The following is a 20,893-nucleotide window of genomic DNA, read 5'->3' on the forward strand; positions in this document are numbered from 1 at the left end:
AATTTTTGTTCTGCCAAAGTGCATAACCTCACACTTTCCAACATTATATTTCATCTGCCCAATTTTTGCCCGCTCACTTAGCCTGTCTATGTCCTGTTGCAGGTTTTTTATGTCCTCCTCACACATTGCTTTTCCTCCCATCTTTGTATCATCAGCAAACTTGGCTACGTTACACTCGGTCCCTTCATCCAAGTCGTTAATATAGATTGTAAATAGTTGGGGTCCCAGCACTGATCCCTGCGGTACCTTTTTATGTGGCACCTTGTCAAATGCCTTCTGGAAGTCCAAATACACCACATCCACTGGTTCCCCTTTATCCACCCTGTTCGTTATATCCTGAAAGAGCTCCAGCAAATTTGTCAAACATGACTTCCCCTTCATAACTCATGATTCTGCCTGACTGAATTATACTTTTCCAAATTTCCTGCTACTGCTTCTTTAATAATGGACTCCAATTTTTTCCCAACCACAGATGTTAGGCTAACTGGTCTATAGTTTCCTGCTTTTTGTCTGCCTCTTTTTTAAAATAGGGACATTATATTTGCAGTTTTCCAATCTGCTGGGACCTCCCCAGAATCCAGGGAATTTTGGTAAATTACAACCAATGCATCCACTATCCCTGCCGCTACTTCTCTTAAGACCCTAGGATGCAAGCCATCAGGTCCAGGGGATTTATCTGCCTTTAGTCCCATTATCTTACTGAGTACCACCTGCTTAGTGATTGTGATTGTGTTACGTTCCTCCCCACTTATAGCTCCTTGACTATCCACTGCTGGGATATTTTTAGTGTCCTCCAACGTAAAGACTGATACAAAATATTTATTCAGAGTTTCTGCCATCTCTATGTTCCCCATTACTAATTCCCCGGTCTCTTCCTCTTAAGGGACCAACTATTACTTTAGCCACTCTTTTCCTTTTTATATACCTGTAGAAACTCTTGCTATCTGTTTTTATATTTTGTGCTAGTTTACTTTCATAGTCTATTTTCCCTTAATCATTTTTCTTAGTCATTCTTTGGCTTTGATCATTGGTGCCCCTCAAAGACCCTTGTGACATTTGAGGGTGATGATTCTATGCTGGGGATCGCTCCACTAGCACTGGATGCCCTCTGAGGTCTCGCCCTTGAGTCCATTCTTCATGTGTGAGCCCTTTCAATGGGTATTGACAGGACCATCAAACGAGATGGGCATCACCATCGAGGTCCAACGTCCATACATAGGAACAGGAGGAGGCCATTCAGCCCCTCGAGCCTGTTCCGCCATTCAATTTAATCATGGCTGTCTGTATCTCAATTCAATCTACCCCCCTTGGTTCCATATCCCTTAATACCCTTACCTATCAAAAATCCATCAATCTCCGTTTTGAAATTCTCAATTAAAGCCCCAGCCCCATATCAACAGCTCTTTGAGGGGAGAGAGTTCCAGACTTCCAGTACCCTTTTTGTATGGAGAAGTGATTCCTGTCATCACCCTGGATGTGCTAGCTCTAATTTTAAGATTATGCCACACACATTCTGATTCTCCCACTCGAGGAAATAGTGGCCCAGAAATCCCGGCTTCTCCTTCCCACGGGCGTTCGAATGGATTTTAGAAAAAAGGTGTGCATCTACCTGAAGCTGCTGCGGCCATGCGAGATCCCGGTCCTGAGGCCTCTCCTGACTGCGCGTCGCAGCGTGTGCACATCGGGACGTGCGCAGCGCTGGAGCTGGAGTCACATGGCTCTGGGCAGCCAATCAGGTGTAGTATATTCTCATTCATAATAATGGGAACTCCGTAAGTTGGAGTTCCCATTATTATGAATGGGAACCCCCCCCCCCCCCCAACACTAATAACCAATAATAAAAGATAGAAAAAATGTACAACATATTTTTATTAATTTAAATTAGTTATTTATGTATTTTAAAAAATATATATATTTTTCCAATTTAAAAAAAAAAGTTTTTAAAATTAGGTTTAAAATAAACTTACCGTGGTGGGGAGGGTTTTTAACAATAATGTGTTTTAAAAATGTTATTTTACAATGTTTTTGCGTGCATTAAAACTCTTACACCTGTAACAGTATGCTATGTGCCTGCTTTTATCAGGCGCAAGAGTTTTGAGAACATTTGCTGGGCAAGATATACGTAAATTCAGCAATCTTGCCCGTGCAAATGTCCTCGCTCCCGATATGCACGAGATCTGTCAAGCCAGAAACTTGACAGATCGGAAAAGCTGGTTTTCAGCGCATGCGCGTTGTGTGCTGAAAAACAGCTTTTGCAATGCCTTCCCGGGTCCATAGATGCTCCATACGGATCCGGGGAGGCCGGGATTTTCAGGCCAGTATCTCGCTCTCAACCCTGTTCATACACGGAAGAGTGAGCAGGAGGAAGGACCTTGGCTAGGTTTCCATCCCCTCAATCAGTTTTAGCTCCTCTACTGCTGGCTTGACCGAAACCAGCTGCTTCCACACAGACCCGGGGTTGAATTCAAGGTTCTTCTGGTCTGCACGGGTTCAGTGCCGCACTGAGCCTATCGGACAGCAGTTAATAATGCTCCCCCTGTGCCTCCCATTGCCGCGCATCACCTCCAGCTGGTAGGCCGAATGGGCGGCCTACACCCAGACATCACTAAAGCTGATCTGTAATTGGCTGCTGGAAAATAGGCGTCACTTGCAACCGGGGCGGTTACTCGCGCTGAGTTTCTCTCCTCGCTGTGACAGCACAGCCCAGATCGTTAGCAACCAAACTGGGAGCGCAAAACCATCAATTGGCACTGGCGGAAGTTAGTTCCAAACTTCTACCACCCATTGTGTGCAGAAGTGTTTCTTAATTTCACTCCTGAACGGTCTAGCTCTAATTTTTAGACTATGTCCCCTAGTCCTAGAATCCCCAACCAGCGAGAATGGTTTCTCTATCTACCCTATCTTGAAAACTCCAATCAGTCACCCTTTAACCTTCTAAATTCTAGGGAATACAACCCTAGTTTGTGTAATCTCTCCTCGAAATTTGGAGTCTGGGAATCATTCTGGTAAACCGATGCTGTGCTCCCTCCAAGGCCAATGTATCCTCCCGAACGTGTGGTGCCCGGAACTGCTCACAGCGCTCCAGGTGTGTTCTAACCAGGGCTTTGTACCGCTGCAGCATAACTTCTACCCCCTTGTATTCTAATCCTCTAGATATAAAGGCCAGCATTCCATTAGCCTTTTGATTATTTTCTGTACCTATTCATGACATTTTAATGATTTATGTACCGGGACCCCCAAGTCTCTTTAGACCTCCACTGTTGTTAGCTTTTCACCATTTAGAAAGTACCATTCTCTATCCTTTTTAGGTCCAAAGTAGATGACCTCACCTTTGCCTACATTGACATCCAGTTTTGCCCATTCATTTAATCTACCAATATCCCTGTTATATATGCAGATTCTAGATATACTCTCTGTGTAGTCACTGTAAAGTGGCATAAGATGGAGACTTGTTTACCTGATGTACTATCGGTAAGTTTTACACTGTGTATATACTGTGCTGGCACCACTAGAGGGTGCAACTGGTGGAGACTGGGGTTTCCTGCCCTGGTGGCAGGGGCTGTATAAAAGGGGAGCCACCATGCGGCTGCCTCACTCTGGAGTTACGAATAAAGGACCAAGGTCACTACAGTTTGAGTACAACACATTGCCTCGTGGAGTCATTCATAAGTACATCACAGACATAATCCCTTTGTAATTTTATGCTTCCATCTCCACTGCCTACCTTTCTTCAAGCGATAGCCTCAATTCCACATGGGCTTGACCACAAGGGTTAGGTTCCGAGATTGTGACGTCACAGCCTGTGACTGAGCAGCAGCTGCTGTTGGATGAAGCGCAGACATTATTTTCTGGCGAGCATGGTTTTTTGATCGTCCCGTTAACAACATGTCTGCACTGTGCTGGTGAACAGCCTGAAACCAGTGAGTATCAGGCCGTCTGTCACAGGCATTCCGTCGTATCTCCCCACACCTTTACGCCTGAGCTGATTCTACCGGCCACAGAGGCTGGAGTTGTGTTTGCAATCTCTCTCACGTAGGCTGCGATTGTATTTATCACCAGGCTCGGCTGCAGACTGGCGCCGTGAGCTCTGTGAAGGAAGAGCTGGCGACGCTCCAAGAACTCTCCGTTGACCAGGCTCTTCTGTGGGTTCAGAAAGCCACCACTGGCATCTTAAGCAGCGTGTTGTCGTGGCAACAGCAGTCGGAGCAGAGCCTATTGGATGCTGGGATAGATGCATCGAGCTGTGAAGGAGGTGATGATGTCATTCACTAACACTGTAGGGCGGACTGGGTGGCACAGGGCATCAGACACTGGCATTTCACCCCTGGGCCTGGAGTTCAACCCCAACCCTGCTCCCAGCAGGCATGGGCGCTCAGCGCTAAAGCGCCTCTCATTCAGCACTAAATTGGCAGCCTCACTCGGAGTAGGCTGGTGCAGGAATTGGAAAAGTGTCACTCCGGTGTAATGGGGTTGCCCTTCTCTGAGGGTAGGGCTGAGATATATCGATGGGACCGTGTCGAGAGAGCTTCACTCCGCATCCAACCTGTGCTGCAGCTGACCTGGGAGTGCTTGATGGGGCAGACGGTGGAGCTAAAAGTTAAGAATAAGGGCCACTAGACTAATCCCAACCCTAAAGCAGCTTAGTTATCAAGATAGGCAGAAGTTAGAGCTGGGACTCTACCTTAGAGCAGTGTAGACAGGCAGGATCTGATTGAGGTTTATAAGATAATGAAGGGAATAGACAGTGTTCCAGCTGACCGTTTATTTCAATTAAATAGATTAGGCAGGACCAGGGGTCACAAATGTAAGTTGTATAAACCCAGATCTAGGTTAGATGTCAGGAGCTGATTCTTTTCCCAGAGAATAATAGAGCTCTGGAAATTTCAATCGCCTAGATGGGTCAGAGAGATTTCTTTTCCCCAATTGACCTGGGTTTTTAATCTGTTGTTTTGCTTCTCCCAGGAGATCACATGGTTTCGGGTTGGGTGGAGTGTATATGTTGTGATACACAAGGTATCGCAATTGTGTGGGATAGACTTGATGGACCAGATGGTCTTTGCCTGTCCGTCGTTGTTCGTACGCTCGAATGTTCGAATGAATCGGTGCTTAGAATGGGGACGGTGCGTTGACGATGATAACCCCTCTCATTCTGTTCCTGTGCAGGAATCGGTGGACACATTCAGCGGCTGCAGGAGAAACTACACACGGCAGAGGAACAGATAAAGACATTGCAGGTACAGTGAGGGGATTGTGCAAGAATAGGCCAACCCTCAGTCAGCAACTGGTAACACACCAATATTCACAACCAGGAACCAACACACACACACACCCACACAGCAACCAGGGACCAATACATGCACACACACAGGAACCAGGGACCAATACACGCACACATCGCAGTTGGGTTTATATAGGATATTGTCCTATAGGATATCCCTATTTCCCTAATAAAGTTTGAGGACAAGGAAACATTGAAACTCTGTTATTAAAGCTTTGTTAAATCAAGTCAATGAGATAATAAAACAGACCCCTTACATGCAGTGTATATGAGAGATAGGTTCCAATTATAATTCCCATACCAGGGACTCCCTTCAGGAGATGGAAAGCGTGTCATCAATACCTGACTGATGTGAGCCTCAGGTCCCCCAGGAGCCCCAGCGCCTGCACCTTTTTATCGGCATAATTACATCCTAAATGATTACCACTTTATCAACACATTCTTACTTCAACCAGCCTGCCCAACAAAATCTGTTTACTCACTAATGAGTTGCTGTGGATATCAGTTAAGGCCTTGCTATTTATCTCCTTCCAGTACATCCATAACATAAGCCGATCCATCCCATGAACGTCCATACGTAGCCATTGCAGAATAAGCACTGATGTGAATATATATATTTTATATTAAAGAAATATTATGGCTATTTAATCAAGTACATCTATTCTTGCGCATGCAGCCAGGAACCAATACACGCACGGATCCTTTGTCCTCAGGATTAACTCGAGGCTGGAAGAAAAATTAGAGTCCCTGACTGGGCTTGCCAACTCTGGTTGGCCATATTCCTGGAGGTTCCATCACATGACCTCCCTCCTCCAACAGCCCCACCCGGTCAAACAGCCTTTTTCCCCCATCTCCAATATTTTTATAACCAATAAATGGAAGTGTGCACAGAAAATGAAAAAAAAACACAATTCTTTTTAATGCCCCAAGGAATTTTCTCGCAGATTGCTCTCAGTGGTGTCCTGGAGATTAATGCTTAATTCCTGGAGACTCCAGCTCGAACCTGGAGGGTTGGCGACCAATGTTCCCTGTAAGCTGCGCTTTGTGTCACACGGCCTGTTTCTCTTAAAGCGTGGACCCTTTAAATGCCTGCGCATGCGCGGCTTTCACAACGTAACAGCCAGTGAGTGGCCTGCACGGGACTGTTCAGATTACTGCGCAGCCGTGCGTGCGTGCACACCTTAGCGGGAACAGTGTTGCCAACCTAACCCCTGACTCTTGCCCTGTGCAACCTAATGGATTAACATATCCCACAGGAACTGATGGATCAGGCGCGGAACTCCTGGGATTGCGAGAGGCAGGAGCAGCTGAATGAGCTGAGGGCTGAGTGCGAGCGACAGATGGAGGAGGGGATTAAACATTCGCAGACAGAGGTTCGGGAGCAGCATGACCGGGTAAGGGGTCACCAGCCTGAATTTTATTCCCAGTGCTGGAATACGTCTGCATGGCTCCAGGATAATATTCTGCTTGTCCCTGTGCTATCCCATTTTAAACTTGACATTTCTTCACTCAGGGTGGTGAATCTTTGCAATTTTCTACCCCAGAGGGCTTTGGATGCTCAGTCGTTGAGTATATTCAAGGCTGGGATCAATTCTGGGGAGGTCCCAGCAGATTGGAAAACTGCAAATGTAACGCCCCTATTTAAAAAAGAAGGCAGACAAAAAGCAGGAAACTATAGACCAGTTAGCCCAACATCTGTGGTTGGAAAAATGTTGGAGTCCATTATTAAAGAAGCAGTAGCAGGACATTTGGAAAAGCATAATTTGAGCAGGCAGAGTCAGCATGGATTTATGAAGGGGAAGTCATGTTTGACAAATTTGCTGGAATTCTTTGAGGATGTAACGAACAGGGTGGATAAAGGGGAACCAGTAGATGTGGTGTATTTGGATTTCCAGAAGGCATTTGACAAGGTGCCACATAAAAGTTCACGGGTTTGGGGGTACTATATTAGCATGGATAGAGAATTGGCTGACTAACAGAAAACAGAGAGTCGGGATAAATGGTTCATTCTCTGGTTGGCAATCAGTAACTAGTGGGGTGCCGCAGGGATCAGTGCTGGGACCGCAACTATTTACAATCTATATTAACAACTTGGAAGAAGGAACCGAGTGTAGCGTAGCCAAGTTTGCTGACGATACAAAGATGGGAGGAAAAGCAATGTGTGAAGAGGACATAAAATCTGCAAAAGGACATAGATAGGCTAAGTGAGTGGGTAAAAATTTGGCAGATGGAGTATAATGTTGGAAAGTGTGAGGTCATGCACTTTGGCAGAAAAAATCAAAGAGCAAGTTATTATTTAAATGGAGAAAGATTGCAAAGTGCTGCAATACAGCGGGACCTGGGGATACTTGTGCATGAAACACAAAAGGATAGTATGCAGGTACAGCAAGTGATCAGGAAAGGCCAATGGAATCTTGGCTTTTATTGCAAAGGGGATGGAGTATAAAAGCAGGGAAGTCTTGCTACAGTTATACAGGGTATTGGTGAGGCCACACCTGGAATACTGAGTACAGTTTTGGTTTCCATATTTATGAAAGGATATATTTGCTTTGGAGGCAGTTCAGAGAAGGTTCACTGGGTTGATTCCGGAGATGAGGGGGTTGACTTATGAGGAAAGGTTGAGTAGGTTGGGTCTCTACTCATTGGAATTCAGAAGAATGAGAGGTGATCATATCGAAATGTATAAGGTTATGAGGGAGCTTGATAAGATGGATGCAGAGGGGATGTTTCCACTGATAAGGGAGATTAGAACTAGGGGGGCAAAATCTTAGAATAAGGGGCCGCCCATTTAAAACTCAGATGAGGAGAAATTTCTTCTCTGAGGGTTGTAAATCTGTGGAATTCGCTGCCTCAGAGAGCTGTGGAAGCTGGGTCATTGAATAAATTTAAGACAGAGATAGACAGTTTCTTAACCGATAAGGGAATAAGGGGTTATGGGGAGCGGGCAGGGAAGTGGACCTGAGGCCGTGATCGTATTAAGCTTGATGGGCTGGATGGCCTACTCCTGCTCCTATTTCTTACATTCTTATGATAGGTTTTTGGGCACTAAGGGAATCAAGGGATGTGTGGATCAGGGGGGAAAGTGGAGTTGAGGTCGAAGATCAGCCATGATCTTATTGAATGACAAAGCAGGCTCGAAGGGCCGTATGACCTACTCCTGCTCCTAATTCTTAAATTCTTATTAAACCAATTATTGTGTTTATTTTGTCTCAAGATTTAGGCAACATTTATTGCCGTGGTTGGCGGTTAGGTCACGCCAGGACATTAAGCGTCAACCACAGTGTGGTCTGGAGGCCAGGCAGGGTAGAGGTGGCAACGTCAGTGAACTGGTTGGGTTTTCACGGCAATCTTGCAACTTTCATCGTTGTTTTATTGACTTTGACTGCACAAGTTGCCGTGGTGGTATTTGAATTTGTGACCTCTGGGATACCACACTGACACCCTAAATGTCGTGAAAGCATTGAATGTTGCTGGGGTACCCTCTGGCAATTTTTTCCACAGATGAGCAACAGCAGGCTATTCACCTGTGATGGCATCGCAGCAAAGCCTGACCCGGGTCTTGGCCAATCCTCACCTGATTCGACCTTTGGATGTAAATGGACTGTGACCAGGAGCGGATAGGATACCCTGGCTGATGACAACTGTGATTTACAGAACGTATTGGTACTGTCACCCGGACTAATTAAAGCTGAATTTAAAAATGCACAACAAATCATTCAAACACCAATGGGATTCATAGCTGCCTCTGTGCAAGAGCACTGTGAGAGGGAGGGGCCCAGGGATACCAAGCTGCTTCTGCGGGCTGGAAGGGCAAAGCCAACAGTTCAGGACCGAACGCACCCTCGGGTGAAGGTTCTTTGGGCCCAAGTTTCCACACGATAACTTGCGCCTAAAACGGTGCCTAAAAAAAAACGCGCTATTCTCGAGCGCCCTGCAGCTCCTTGTCTGCCTGGCGCGGCGCCCAGGGGGGCGGAGCCTACACTCGTGCCGATTTTGTAAGTGGGAGGGGGCGGGTACCATTTAAATTCATTTTTTTCCTGCCGGCAACGGTGCGCGTTGGAGCGTTTGCGCACGCGCAGTGTGAAGGAAACATTGGCACTCGGCCATTTTTGTAGTTCTTTGTAGCTGTTTAATTTTTGAAAATTTTTTAATAAAAGCACATTGCCATCAGCACATCAGCACTGAGGCTTCTTGCAGCAGTGAGAAGGTGCAGGAAGCCTCAGAAAGTTGAGGCAGCCGTTTCCCCCCCCTCCCCCCCCCCCGCGGGAACGAACGGAACGGCTCCCCCCCCCACACCCCCCCCCCCCCCGCGGGAACGAACGGAACAGCTCCCCCCCCCCCGCGGGAACGAACGGAACGGCTCCCCCCCCCACACCCCCCCCCCCGCGGGAACGAACGGAACAGCTCCCCCCCCCCCGCGGGAACGAACGGAACGGCTCCCCCCCCCACACCCCCCCCCCCGCGGGAACGAACGGAACAGCTCCCCCCCCCACACCCCCCCCCCCGCGGGAACGAACGGAACGGCTCCCCCCCCCACACCCCCCCCCCCGCGTGAACGAACGGAACGGCTCCCTCCCCCTCCCCCCCCCCGCAGGAACGAACGATGGCTGAAGCACTTTCACACAGGTAGGAAGATGGTTTATTTAATCTTTTCTTTGCTTATAAATGTTTATTCAGATTGGATTTATTTGTAGAATTTAATGAGTTCCCTTCCCCCCCCACCTCCCCCCCACCTCGTTCTGGACGCCTAATTTGTAACCTGCGCCTGATTTTTTAATGTGTAGAACAGGTTTTTTTCAGTTCTACAAAAATCTTCACTTGCTCCATTCTAAGTTAGTTTGGAGTACGTTTTCACTGTGGAAACTTTGAAATCAGGCGTCAGTGTCCGGACACGCCCCCTTTTGAAGAAAAAATGTGGAGAATTGCGATTTCTAAGATAGTCCATTCTCCACCAGTTGCTCCTAAAAATCAGGCGCAAATCATGTGGAAACTTGGGCCCTTTAAGTGAGAGGTGGCGTGAATGTGCACAAAGGTACGAGTGTGCGAGTGTGAAACTAATGGACTGTGCTGTGTCCCACAGCAGTTAGCTGAGGCGGTGACTCTGGAGAAAGAGAGGGGAATGGAAATGGCCGAGGAGGAGAGGAGGAGGCACAAGGAGACTGAGCTACGTCTCAAAGAGCTGAGTGAGGTGAGAGGCAACAACCACAGCACCAGGGGCCTGATTGGCAGCAGTGCACGGGGGTAAGAGCTGCAGCTGGAACCTGGCAACGCACCCGTGCATGGGAACCAAGGCTGCAGTATGGCAGCGGGGCAGGGGGATTCTGTGATCTTTGGCAGCAATTCATGCGGGGTGGGAGTCATAAGAACGTAAGAAATAGGAGCAGGAATAGGCCATTTGGCCCCTCGAGCCTGCTCTGCCATTTAATAAGATCATGACTGATCTGATCATGGACTCAACTCCACTTCCCTTCCCTTCCCGCTCCCCATAACCCTTTATTCCCTTATCGCTCAAAAATCTGTCTCTCTCCGCATTAAAGATATTCAATGACCCAGCCTCCACAGCTCTCTGGGGCAGAGAATTCCACAGATTTATGACCCTCAGAGAAGAAATTCCTCCTCATTTCAGTTTTAAATGGGCGGCCCCTTATTCTGAGACTGTCCCCTAGTTTTAGTTTCCCCAAATATCCTCTCTGCATCTACCTTGCAGAGCCCCCTCATTATCTTATATGTTTCAATAAGATCACCTCTCATTCTTCTGAACAATGAGTATAGGCCCAACCTACTCACCCTATCTTCATAAGTCAACCCTATCCTCTCCGGAATCAATCTAGTGGACCTTTTCTTAACAGCCTCCAATGCAAGTATATCCTTCCTTAAATACGGAGACCAAAACTGTATGCAGTACTCCAGATGTGGCCTCACCAATACCCTGTACAGTTGTAGCAGGACTTCCCTGCTTTTATACTCTATCTCCCTTGCAATAAAGGCTAACATTCCATTTGCCTTCCTGATTACTTGCTGTACCTGCATACTAACTTTTTGTGTTTCATGCACAAGGACCCCCAGGTCCCTCTGTGCTGCAGCATTTTGTAATTTTTCTCCGTTTAAATCATTATTTGCTTTTTTATTTTTCCTGCCAAAGTGGATAACCTCACACTTTCCCACATTATACTCCATCAGCCAAATTTTTGTACACTCACTTAGCCTGTCTATATCCCTTTGCAGATTTATTGTGGCCTCCTCACAACTTGCCTTCCCACCCATCTTTATATCATCAGCAAACTCGGTCCCTTCATCCAAGTCATTAATATAGATTGTAAATAGTTGAGGCCCCAGCACCGACCCCTTTGGCACCCCACTAGTTACTGTCTGCCAACTGGAAAATGACCCATTTATCCCGACTCTCTGTTTTCTGTTAGTTAGCCAATCTGCTATCCATGCTAATATATTACCCCCAACCCCATGAACTTTTATCTTGTGCAGTAACCTTTTATGTGGCACTTTATCGAATGCCTTCTGGAAATCCAAATACACCACATCAACTGGTTTCCCCTTATCCACCCTGCTCATTACATCCTCAAAGAATGCCAGCAAATTTGTCAAACATGACTTCCCCTTCATAAATCCATGCTGACTCTGTTTAATTGAATTATGCTTTTCCAAATGTCCTGTTAGTGCTTCCTTAATAATGGACTCCAGCATTTTCCCAACGACACATGTTCGGCTAACTGGTCTATAGTTTCCTGCTTTTTGCCTGCCTCCTTTTTTAAATAGGAGCATTACATTTACAGTTTTCCAATCTGCTGGGACCTCTCCAGAATTCAGGGAATTTTGGTAAATTACAACCAGTGCATCCACTATCTCTGCAGCCACTTTTTTTAAGACCCGAGGATGCAAGCCATCGGATCCAGGGGACTTGTCCACCTTTAGTCCCATTATTTTACTGAGTACTTCTTCTTTAGTGATAGTGATTGTTTTAATTTCCTCCCTCCCTTGATTATCCATTATTGCGATGTTTTTAGTGTCATCTACCGTGAAGACTGATACAAAATATTTGTTCAACGTCTCTGCCATTTCCCTGTTCATCATTATTAATTCCCCAACCTCATCCTTTAAGGGACCAACATTTACTTTAACCACTTTTTTCCTTTTCATGTACCTGTGGAAACTCTTACTATCTGTTTTTATATTTCTTGCTAGTTTACTTTCATAATCTATCTTTCCTTTCTGTATTTTTTTTTAGTCATTCTTTGCTGGTTTTTAAAAGTTTCCCAATCCTCTGGCCACCCACTATTTTCAATTTGATGCCATCTTTTATTTTTTTAGTTAGCCATGGATGGCTATCCCTTCTCTTAAATTCTTTCCTTCTCATTGGAATATATTTTTGTTGAGAGTTATGAAATATCTCTTTAATGTCCTCCATTGCTCATCAACCGTCCCACACTTTAATCTATTTTCCCAGTCCACTTTAGCTAACTCTGCCTTCATACCTTTGTAGTCTCCTTTATTTAAGCTTTACGGTTCTGTGATCTTTGGCAGCAGGTGAGTATACAGGTACAGCAAGTGATCAGGAAGGCAAATGGAATGTTGGCCTTTGTTGCAAGGGGGATAGAGTATAAAAGCAAAGTAGTCCTGCTACAACTGTACAGGGTATTGGTGAGGCCACACCTAGAGTACTGCGTACAGTTTTGGTCTCCGTATTTAAGGAAGGATATACTTGCATAGGAGGCTGTTCAGAGAAGGTTCACAGGTTGATTCCAGAGATGAAGGGGTTGACTTATGAGGATGATTTGGGCCTATACTCATTGGAGTTCAGCAGAATGAGAGGTAATCTTATCGAATCATGTAAGATAATGAGGGTCTCGACAAGGTGGATGCAGAGAGGATATTTCCACTCATCGGGGAAACTAAACTTGGGGATGTAGTTTCAGAATAAGGGCCCCCCATTTAAAATTGAGATGAGGAGAAATGTCTTTAAGGGTTGTAAATCGGTGGAATTCTCTATCCCAGAGAGTTGTGGAGGCTGGGTTATTGCATATATTTAAGGTGGAGATCAACAGATTTTTGAACAATAAGGAAGTAAAGGGTTATGGGGAGCGGGCAGGGAAGTGGAGCTGAGTCCATGATCAGATCAGCCATGGTCTTATTAAATGGCTCGAGGGGCCAAATGGCCTATTCCTGCTCCCATTTCTTATGTTCTTAATGCATGCGGAGGGATTCTGTGGTGTGTTGCAGCAATGCATGGGGTGGGGGGAGTGGGGGACTGCGGTCTGCGGCAGCAGTACATGGGGACTAGGGCTGGGGCGTGGTTTTTGGAGACCTTCTGAGAGCAGCCTGTGGGGTTTCGCCCTCCCAAGCTCGACACTGCTGAGCCGCTGGACTCTCTGATTGCAATCGGCGATACCACCTCTCCTGTGTGTCCTTGTTCGCAGAGTGCAAAGGTGAAATGTCAAGAGGCAGAGGCTTTGAAATTGCAGCTCAACAACACGTGCCAATCGCTCGAGGACGCGAGAAAGGCCGAGGTAGGCAATTGTCTCACGTGAGAAGCGGCGACACTTTCCGAGAGGTGTTTAAAATAATAAACAGGATAGAAGCGCTGAATCTAAAACACTACTTGAAGCAAACCACAAGCGTAAGACGGGGATGGGGTGAGGGTCATAGTGTCAAACCAACGGAGGGGGATTTAGGATTGGTGTCGGGAAGGTTTTCTGCAAACAAAGAGGAATCCACATCTGGATTTTTTATAAATTCATTCACAGGATGTGGGCGTCGCTGGCAAGGCCGGCATTTATTGCCCATCCCTAGCTGCCCATGCAAAGGTGGTGGTGAGCCGCCGCCTTGAACCGCTGCAGTCCGTGTGGTGAAGGTACTCCCACAGTGCTGTTGGGGAGGGAGTTCCAGGATTTTGACCCAGCGACGATGAAGGAATGGTGATATATTTTCAAGTCAGGATGGTGTGTAACTTGGAGGGGAACTTGGAGGTGATGGTGCTCCCATGCGCCTGCCGCCCTTGTCCTTCTAGGTGGTCGAGGTCGCGAGTTTGGGAGGTGATGCCAAGGAAGCCTTGGCGAGTTGTGATGTGCTTACGTTGGATTACACGGGGATATATGGCACAGAAACAGGCCATTCAGCCCAACCAGTCCATGTCGGTGTTTATGCTCCACTCGAGCCTCCTCCCGTCTTTCCTTATCTAAATCCATCAGCATAACCCTCTATTCTCTTCTAACTCATATGCTTATCTAGCCTCCCCTTAAACCATCCCCTGTGGTAGCGAGTTCCACATTCTCACCAAGTTTCTTCTGAATTCCCTATTTGATTTCTTGGTGACTATCTTATATTGATGGCCTCTAGTTGTAGTACCCAGCTGTCACCCTGACTAAGGGCAGCTAAGTACCGCACCACATGGTGTGTCTATCCGTTTGGCGCCCAGGGTGCTGACTTCTGTCCTCCTTCGTGCTTTGTTTGTGTTCTGCCTCTATGAGACGCTAAACCGGGGCTCCCTCTGCCCTCTCAGGTGGACGTAAAAGATCCCATGGCACTATTTTGAAGAAGAGCAGATGTCCTGCCCAATATTTATCCCTCAATCAACATAACAAAAACAGATTATCTGGTCATTATCGCATTGCTCTTTGTGGGAGCTTGCTGTGCGCAAATTGGCTGCTGCGTTTCCCACGTTACAACAGTGACTACACTCCAAAAAGTACTTAATTGGCTGTAAAGTGTTTTGAGACGAACAGTGGTCATGAAAGGCGCTATATAAATGCAAGTCTTTTTCCTCTCCGTATCTATTTGCTGAGGGATGTTTCCCTTCATTTAACAAATTCCCATTCGAAGTGCTGGGTGGTTTGGTATACCCAATCCTTGGATGGACGATACCTGGATCTCGCAGCTCCCCCCGATCCCCACACAGCAGCTCCTCACTCTTGGGATTGATCGAGAGAGAGGGGACATGCGCCCAAAGCTACTGAAGACTGAGCGGGAGCACATAAACTGGCGGAGAAGCGCCCACTCCTCAGGGTTGCAGTTCCTAAAGCAGTGGACGGGGCCACTAGGAACAGAACATGCCTGCCAACTGTCCAGTGCACTGACCCGTCTCTCTCACTGCAGTCTGCTCGAGTATTGTCTCTCTCTCTCTCGCTCTCCTTCCTCCAGTTCTGTGCAATATCTCCTTGCTGTGACCTCTCTCTCTCCCTCTCTCCCCAGGTCGGTCTGCGAGCAGAGCTTGCGGCCCAGAAGCGATGTCAGAAAGCAGAGGTCGAGGGCCTCGAGGTTCAGATGGCACTCGAGAGGCGCGGCCACCTGAATGAGCTCGCGGAATTCAAGGAGCAGATCCGGCAGCACTCTCGGACAATCGTGGCTCTGGAGGAGAGGCTGCTCACGGTTACTAAACAGCAGCAGGTGGCAGAGGAGGAAAGAGGGGTCATATCGCGCAAACTGAGGGGTAATTGTGCATTATAGACAGGATTGTGTGGGGTAATTGTATATTAGAGACAGGATTCTATGGGGTAATTGTATATTAGAGACAGGATTCTATGGGGTAATTGTACATTATAGACTGGATTCTGAGGGGTAATTGTACATTATAGACAGGAGCCTGAGGGGTAATTGTACATTATAGACGGGAGCCTGAGGGATAATTGTACATTATAGACAGGAGCCTGAGGGATAATTGTACATTATAGACGGGAGCCTGAGGGGTAATTGTACATTATAGACAGGAGCCTGAGGGATAATTGTACATTATAGACGGGAGCCTGAGGGATAATTGTACATTATAGACAGGATTCTGAGGGGTAATTGTACATTATAGACAGGAGCCTGAGGGATAATTGTACATTATAGACGGGAGCCTGAGGGATAATTGTACATTATAGACAGGATTCTGAGGGGTAATTGTACATTATAGACCGGATTCTCAGGGGTAATTGTACATTATAGACGGGAGCCTGAGGGGTAATTGTACATTATAGACAGGATTCTCAGGGGTAATTGTACATTATAGACAGGAGCCTGAGGGGTAATTGTACATTATAGACAGGATCCTGTGGCCAAAGTGAGGGGTCATTAGAATCGACACTTCCTAACCTCACGCCTGTAACCATGTAATCTGCTGGGAGAGGCAAAAAAACCCCACAAAAGCCCAAGGCCAATAAGGAAAAAGTTACTCTGTAAAATTCCTCTCCGACCTCGTGAAGGTGATCAAAGCCAGTCCCGGAGATCACACTAACCCTGTCTATGTTCAATGTTAATCCACTTACCTTTTGTATATTGCGATCTGTCACTGACATGAGCCGGTCCAGCTCCCTCTGGAAAGCCCGCAGAGAGTAGCGCCCGCCGCACAAGCCGGCAATCGCTGCTAATTCCCTCAGAATAAATCTCGTGCTGCTGGGTCTCGCACAGCCCGCTGCCCCGAGCAGGAGTGCTGTGTCTGGTGGGGGGCAGGGGAACGGCATGTCAATCCCCCCACTGCCAGCTGATGATGCTTCTTTCCGTTTTCCTTTTTCAGATGCGAGGAAGGAGCTGGAAGAGCGGGAGAGGAATCGCAGTGTAAGGCGGCCTGTTCAGGCACCGCCACCAGTGATGGCTCCAATCGCACCCGACACACATGTCCATGAACAGACCTGCGCCGTACTCCAGTGAGTGGCTTACTGACTCGGATTGACCGAGATAGGCATTGTCCTGAGAGTTATTTCCCGGGGGCAGGGGTACAGCTCATGTCCCTTAATTAAATGGCGATTACACACCTTTTCCCTACATTGTGCCGCATTTAGGAGATTGTTGTAGTTCTGTCTTTTACCCCATCGCCTCTGAGTCAGAAGGTTGGGTGTTCAAGTCCCACTCCTTGAGGACAAAAATCTAGGCTGACACTCCAGTGCAGTGCTGAGGGAGCGTTGCACTGTTGGAGGTGCCGTCTTACGGATGAGACATTAAACCGAGGCCCCATCTGCTCTCTCAGGTGGACGTAAAAGATCCCATGGCACTATTTCGAAGAAGTACAGGGGAGTTATCCCTCAATCAACATTATTAAAAAACAGATTATCTGCTCTTTATCGCATTGCTGTTTGTGGGAGCTTGCTGTGCGCAAATTGGCTGCCGCGTTTCCTAGATTACAGCAGTGACTATACTCCAAAAGTACTTCATTGGCTGTAAAGCGCTTTGAGACGTCCACTGGTCGTGAAAGGCGCTATAGAAATGCAGGTCTATCGTTGTGTCGGCAACAAATTGGGAAAAATAATTTATCTTGGATGGGTCACAGACATTTTAAATATTGAAATAAAGTAGTTATAAGTTACAGCTGACTCTTAATTTTTATCCCATTTAATCTACAAATATTGATCAGTCCCAGCTCCACAAATATTGATGATCAGTCACTTCTGTACAAGAGCAACTGGTGGCAGCTGCTGTTGGAACAGTGTTTGCATTCTGCCACTGGAGGGCACTGTTGCAGTTTGCAAATAGCTCACGGCACTAAATAAGCAGCTGTAGCAATGGTGGGAGGGAACAGGAGAAATGTGGGAGGGGAGCGGGGAGAAGAGAACATAAGAAATAGGAGCAGGGATAGACCACTCGGTCCTTTGAGCCTGCTCCACCATTCAATAAGATCATGGCTGATCTTCTACAGTCTAAGGATGACACTAAGCTGGGTGGCGGTGTGAGCTGTGAGCAGGAAGCTAAGAGGCTGCAGGGTGACTGGGACAAGTTAGGTGAATGGGCAAATGCATGGCAGATGCAGTATAATGTGGAGGTTATCCATTTTGGGGGCAAAAACATAAAGGCAGAATATTATCTGAATGGTGGCAGATTAGGAAAAGGGGAGGTGCAACAAGACCTGGGTGTCATGGTACATCAGTCATTGAAAGTTGGCATGCAGGTACAGCAGGCGGTGAAGAAGGCAAATGGCATGTTGGCCTTCATAGCTAGGGGATTTGAGTATAGGTGCAGGGAGGTCTTACTGCAGTTGTACAGGGCCTTGGTGAGGCCTCACCTGGAATATTGTGTTCAGTTTTGCTCTCCTAATCTGAGGAAGGACGTTCTTGCTATTGAGGGAGTGCAGCGAAGGTTCACCAGACTGATTCCCGGGATGGCAGGACTGACATATAGAAACATAGAAACATAGAAAATAGGTGCAGGAGTAGGCCATTCGGCCCTTCGAGCCTGCACCGCCATTCAATAAGATCATGGCTGATCATTCCTTCAGTACCCTTTCCCGCTTTCTCTCCATACCCTTGATCCCCTTAACCGTAAGGGCCATATCTAACTCCCTCTTGAATATATCCAATGAACTGGCATCAACAACTCTCTGCAGCAGGGAATTCCACAGGTCAACAACTCTCTGAGTGAAGAAGTTTCTCCTCATCTCAGTCCTAAATGGCTTACCCCTTATCCTAAGACTATGTCCCCTGGTTTTAGACTTCCCCAACATCGGGAACATTCTTCCTGCATCTAACCTGTCCTGTCCCGTCAGAATCTTATATGTTTCTATGAGATCCCCTCTCATCCTTCTAAACGCCAGTGAATAAAGGCCCAGTTGATCCAGTCTCTCCTTATATGACAGCCCAGCCATCCCTGGAATCAGTCTGAGGAGAGACTGGTTTGACTGGGCCTGTATTCACTGGAGTTTAGAAGAATGAGAGGGGATCTCAGAAACGCACAAAATTCTGATGGGACTGGACAGGTTAGATGCAGGAAGAATGTTCCTGATGTTGAAGTCCAGAACCAGGGGTCACAGTCCAAGGATAAGGAGTAAGCCATTTAGGACCGAGATGAGGAGAAACTTCTTCACTCAGAGAGTTGTTAACCTGTGGAATTCTCTACCATAGAGAGTTGTTGATGCCAGTTCATTGGATATATTCAAGAGGGAGTTGGATATGGCCCTTACTGCTAAAGGGATCAAGGGTTATGGAGAGAAAGCAGGAAAGGGGTACTGAGGTGAATGATCAACCATGATCTTATTGAATGGTGGTGCAGGCTCGAAGGGCCGAATGGCCTACTCCTGCACCTATTTTTCTATGTTTCCAAGTAACTCTACCTTTCCGCACTCTCCCCATATCCCTTAATTCCCTTAATATCCAAAACTGTATCGATCTCTGTCTTGAATATACTCAACGACTGAGCCTCCACAGGCCTCTGGGGTAGAGAATTCCAAAGATTCACCATCCTTTGAGTGGAGAAATTTCTCCCCACCTCTTTCGTAAATGGCCGACCCCTTATACTGAGACTGTGACCCCTGGTTCTAGACACCCCAGCCAGAGGAAACATCCTCCCTGCACTTACTCTGTCAAGCCCCTTAAGAATTTGATATGTTTCAATGAGATCATCTCTCATTCTTATAAACTCTAGGGACTATAGGCCTAGTCTATTCAATCGCTTCTCGTAGGACAATCCACCCATCCCAGGACAATGGGTGTTGGTTTGGGTGGTTGCTGGGGAGAGAGCACGACAAATACGGGGATGGGGAGAGAGAGAGAGAAATGTAGGGGTGGGAGGATGAGCCATAAAATGTGGCCAAGTTCTTCCCAATCTTTCTGTAAACTGAAGATATTTCAAAATGGAAACCGAGCAGAGGCATTGGAAACAGTGAGCAGGTCAATCAGCATCTGAAAGAGAAAAGACAGTATAATGTATTTGCTTCAGGGGTTCTTTGCTTAAGAATTCATAGCAACACATTGCTATTAAGAACTAGTTGGTTTATTAGCAAAGGTTTAACAATCACATGACACATTACAGTTCATCCACCAGGCTCACAACCACCTGCCTCATCATGGATCCCCTGAATCCAACTGGCTGGGGTTTTATTGAGTCTTGTGAACATCATGTGACTGGCTAAGCCACTCCAACTCAACAGCTCTACCAACCTGTGAGCATACTCACAGTTGCATACATTACAGACAGGTTATCACTGCAGGTGAGGCTCTTTATCAAACTGGCAGGGTTAGGCTGGACCAATCCTTTTATAGAACAGGCCAGGACATGCCCAAGGGAACAAAGAGATGAGAGGATGGTGTTGGATAGAAACGTATTGATCGAGTAATGGAGGGAGCTTGATTCTGTATCTGTGCATGACCTGGAAGTGATTGATGGATGAGTCATTCAGATGAGGCGTTAAATTGAGACCCCGTCTGCTCTCTCAGGTGGACAAAAAATTTCCCACTGCACTATTTTGAAGAAGAGCAGGAGAGTTATCCCCAATGTCCTGCCCAATATTTAACATCACTAAAGCAGATTGTCTGGTCATTATCACATTGCTGTTAGTGGAAACCCTTAAAGCCTCCCTGATAAAGTGCAACATCCCCACTGACACCTGGGAGTCCCTGGCCAAAGACCGCCCTGAGGGGAGGGCGCTGAGCACCTCGAGTCTTATCGCCGAGTGCATGCAAAAATCAAGCGCAGACAGCGAAAGGGACGTGCGGCAAACCTGTCCCACCCGCCCTTTCCCTCAATGACTGTCTGTCCCACCTGTGACTGGGACTGTGGTTCTCGTATTAGACTGTTCAGCCACCTAAGGACTCATTCTAAGAGTGGAAGCAAGTCTTCCTTGATTCTGAGGGACTGCCTATGATGATAATGTTAGTGGGACCTTGCTGTGTGTAAATTGGCTGCTTCGTTTCCTACATT

At 46.9% G+C, this 20,893-nt stretch overlaps 1 protein-coding gene across 1 annotated transcript in view; it reads left to right on the forward strand.

Moving 5' to 3' along the window:
- LOC139229270 (forkhead-associated domain-containing protein 1-like) overlaps positions 1–20,893 on the forward strand; it is a 160,083-nt gene that overhangs the window by 53,592 nt on the left and 85,598 nt on the right. The window contains exons 14-20 of the mRNA XM_070860929.1: positions 4,060–4,252; positions 5,164–5,234; positions 6,535–6,672; positions 10,362–10,466; positions 13,711–13,800; positions 15,482–15,719; positions 16,785–16,914. Coding sequence (XP_070717030.1) covers positions 4,060–4,252; positions 5,164–5,234; positions 6,535–6,672; positions 10,362–10,466; positions 13,711–13,800; positions 15,482–15,719; positions 16,785–16,914 — 965 coding nt within the window. The remainder of the gene's footprint in view (positions 1–4,059; positions 4,253–5,163; positions 5,235–6,534; positions 6,673–10,361; positions 10,467–13,710; positions 13,801–15,481; positions 15,720–16,784; positions 16,915–20,893) is intronic.

The sequence above is a fragment of the Pristiophorus japonicus genome, chromosome 18 (assembly GCF_044704955.1).
Source record: "Pristiophorus japonicus isolate sPriJap1 chromosome 18, sPriJap1.hap1, whole genome shotgun sequence".
In the NCBI taxonomy this organism is placed as follows: domain Eukaryota; kingdom Metazoa; phylum Chordata; class Chondrichthyes; family Pristiophoridae; genus Pristiophorus; species Pristiophorus japonicus.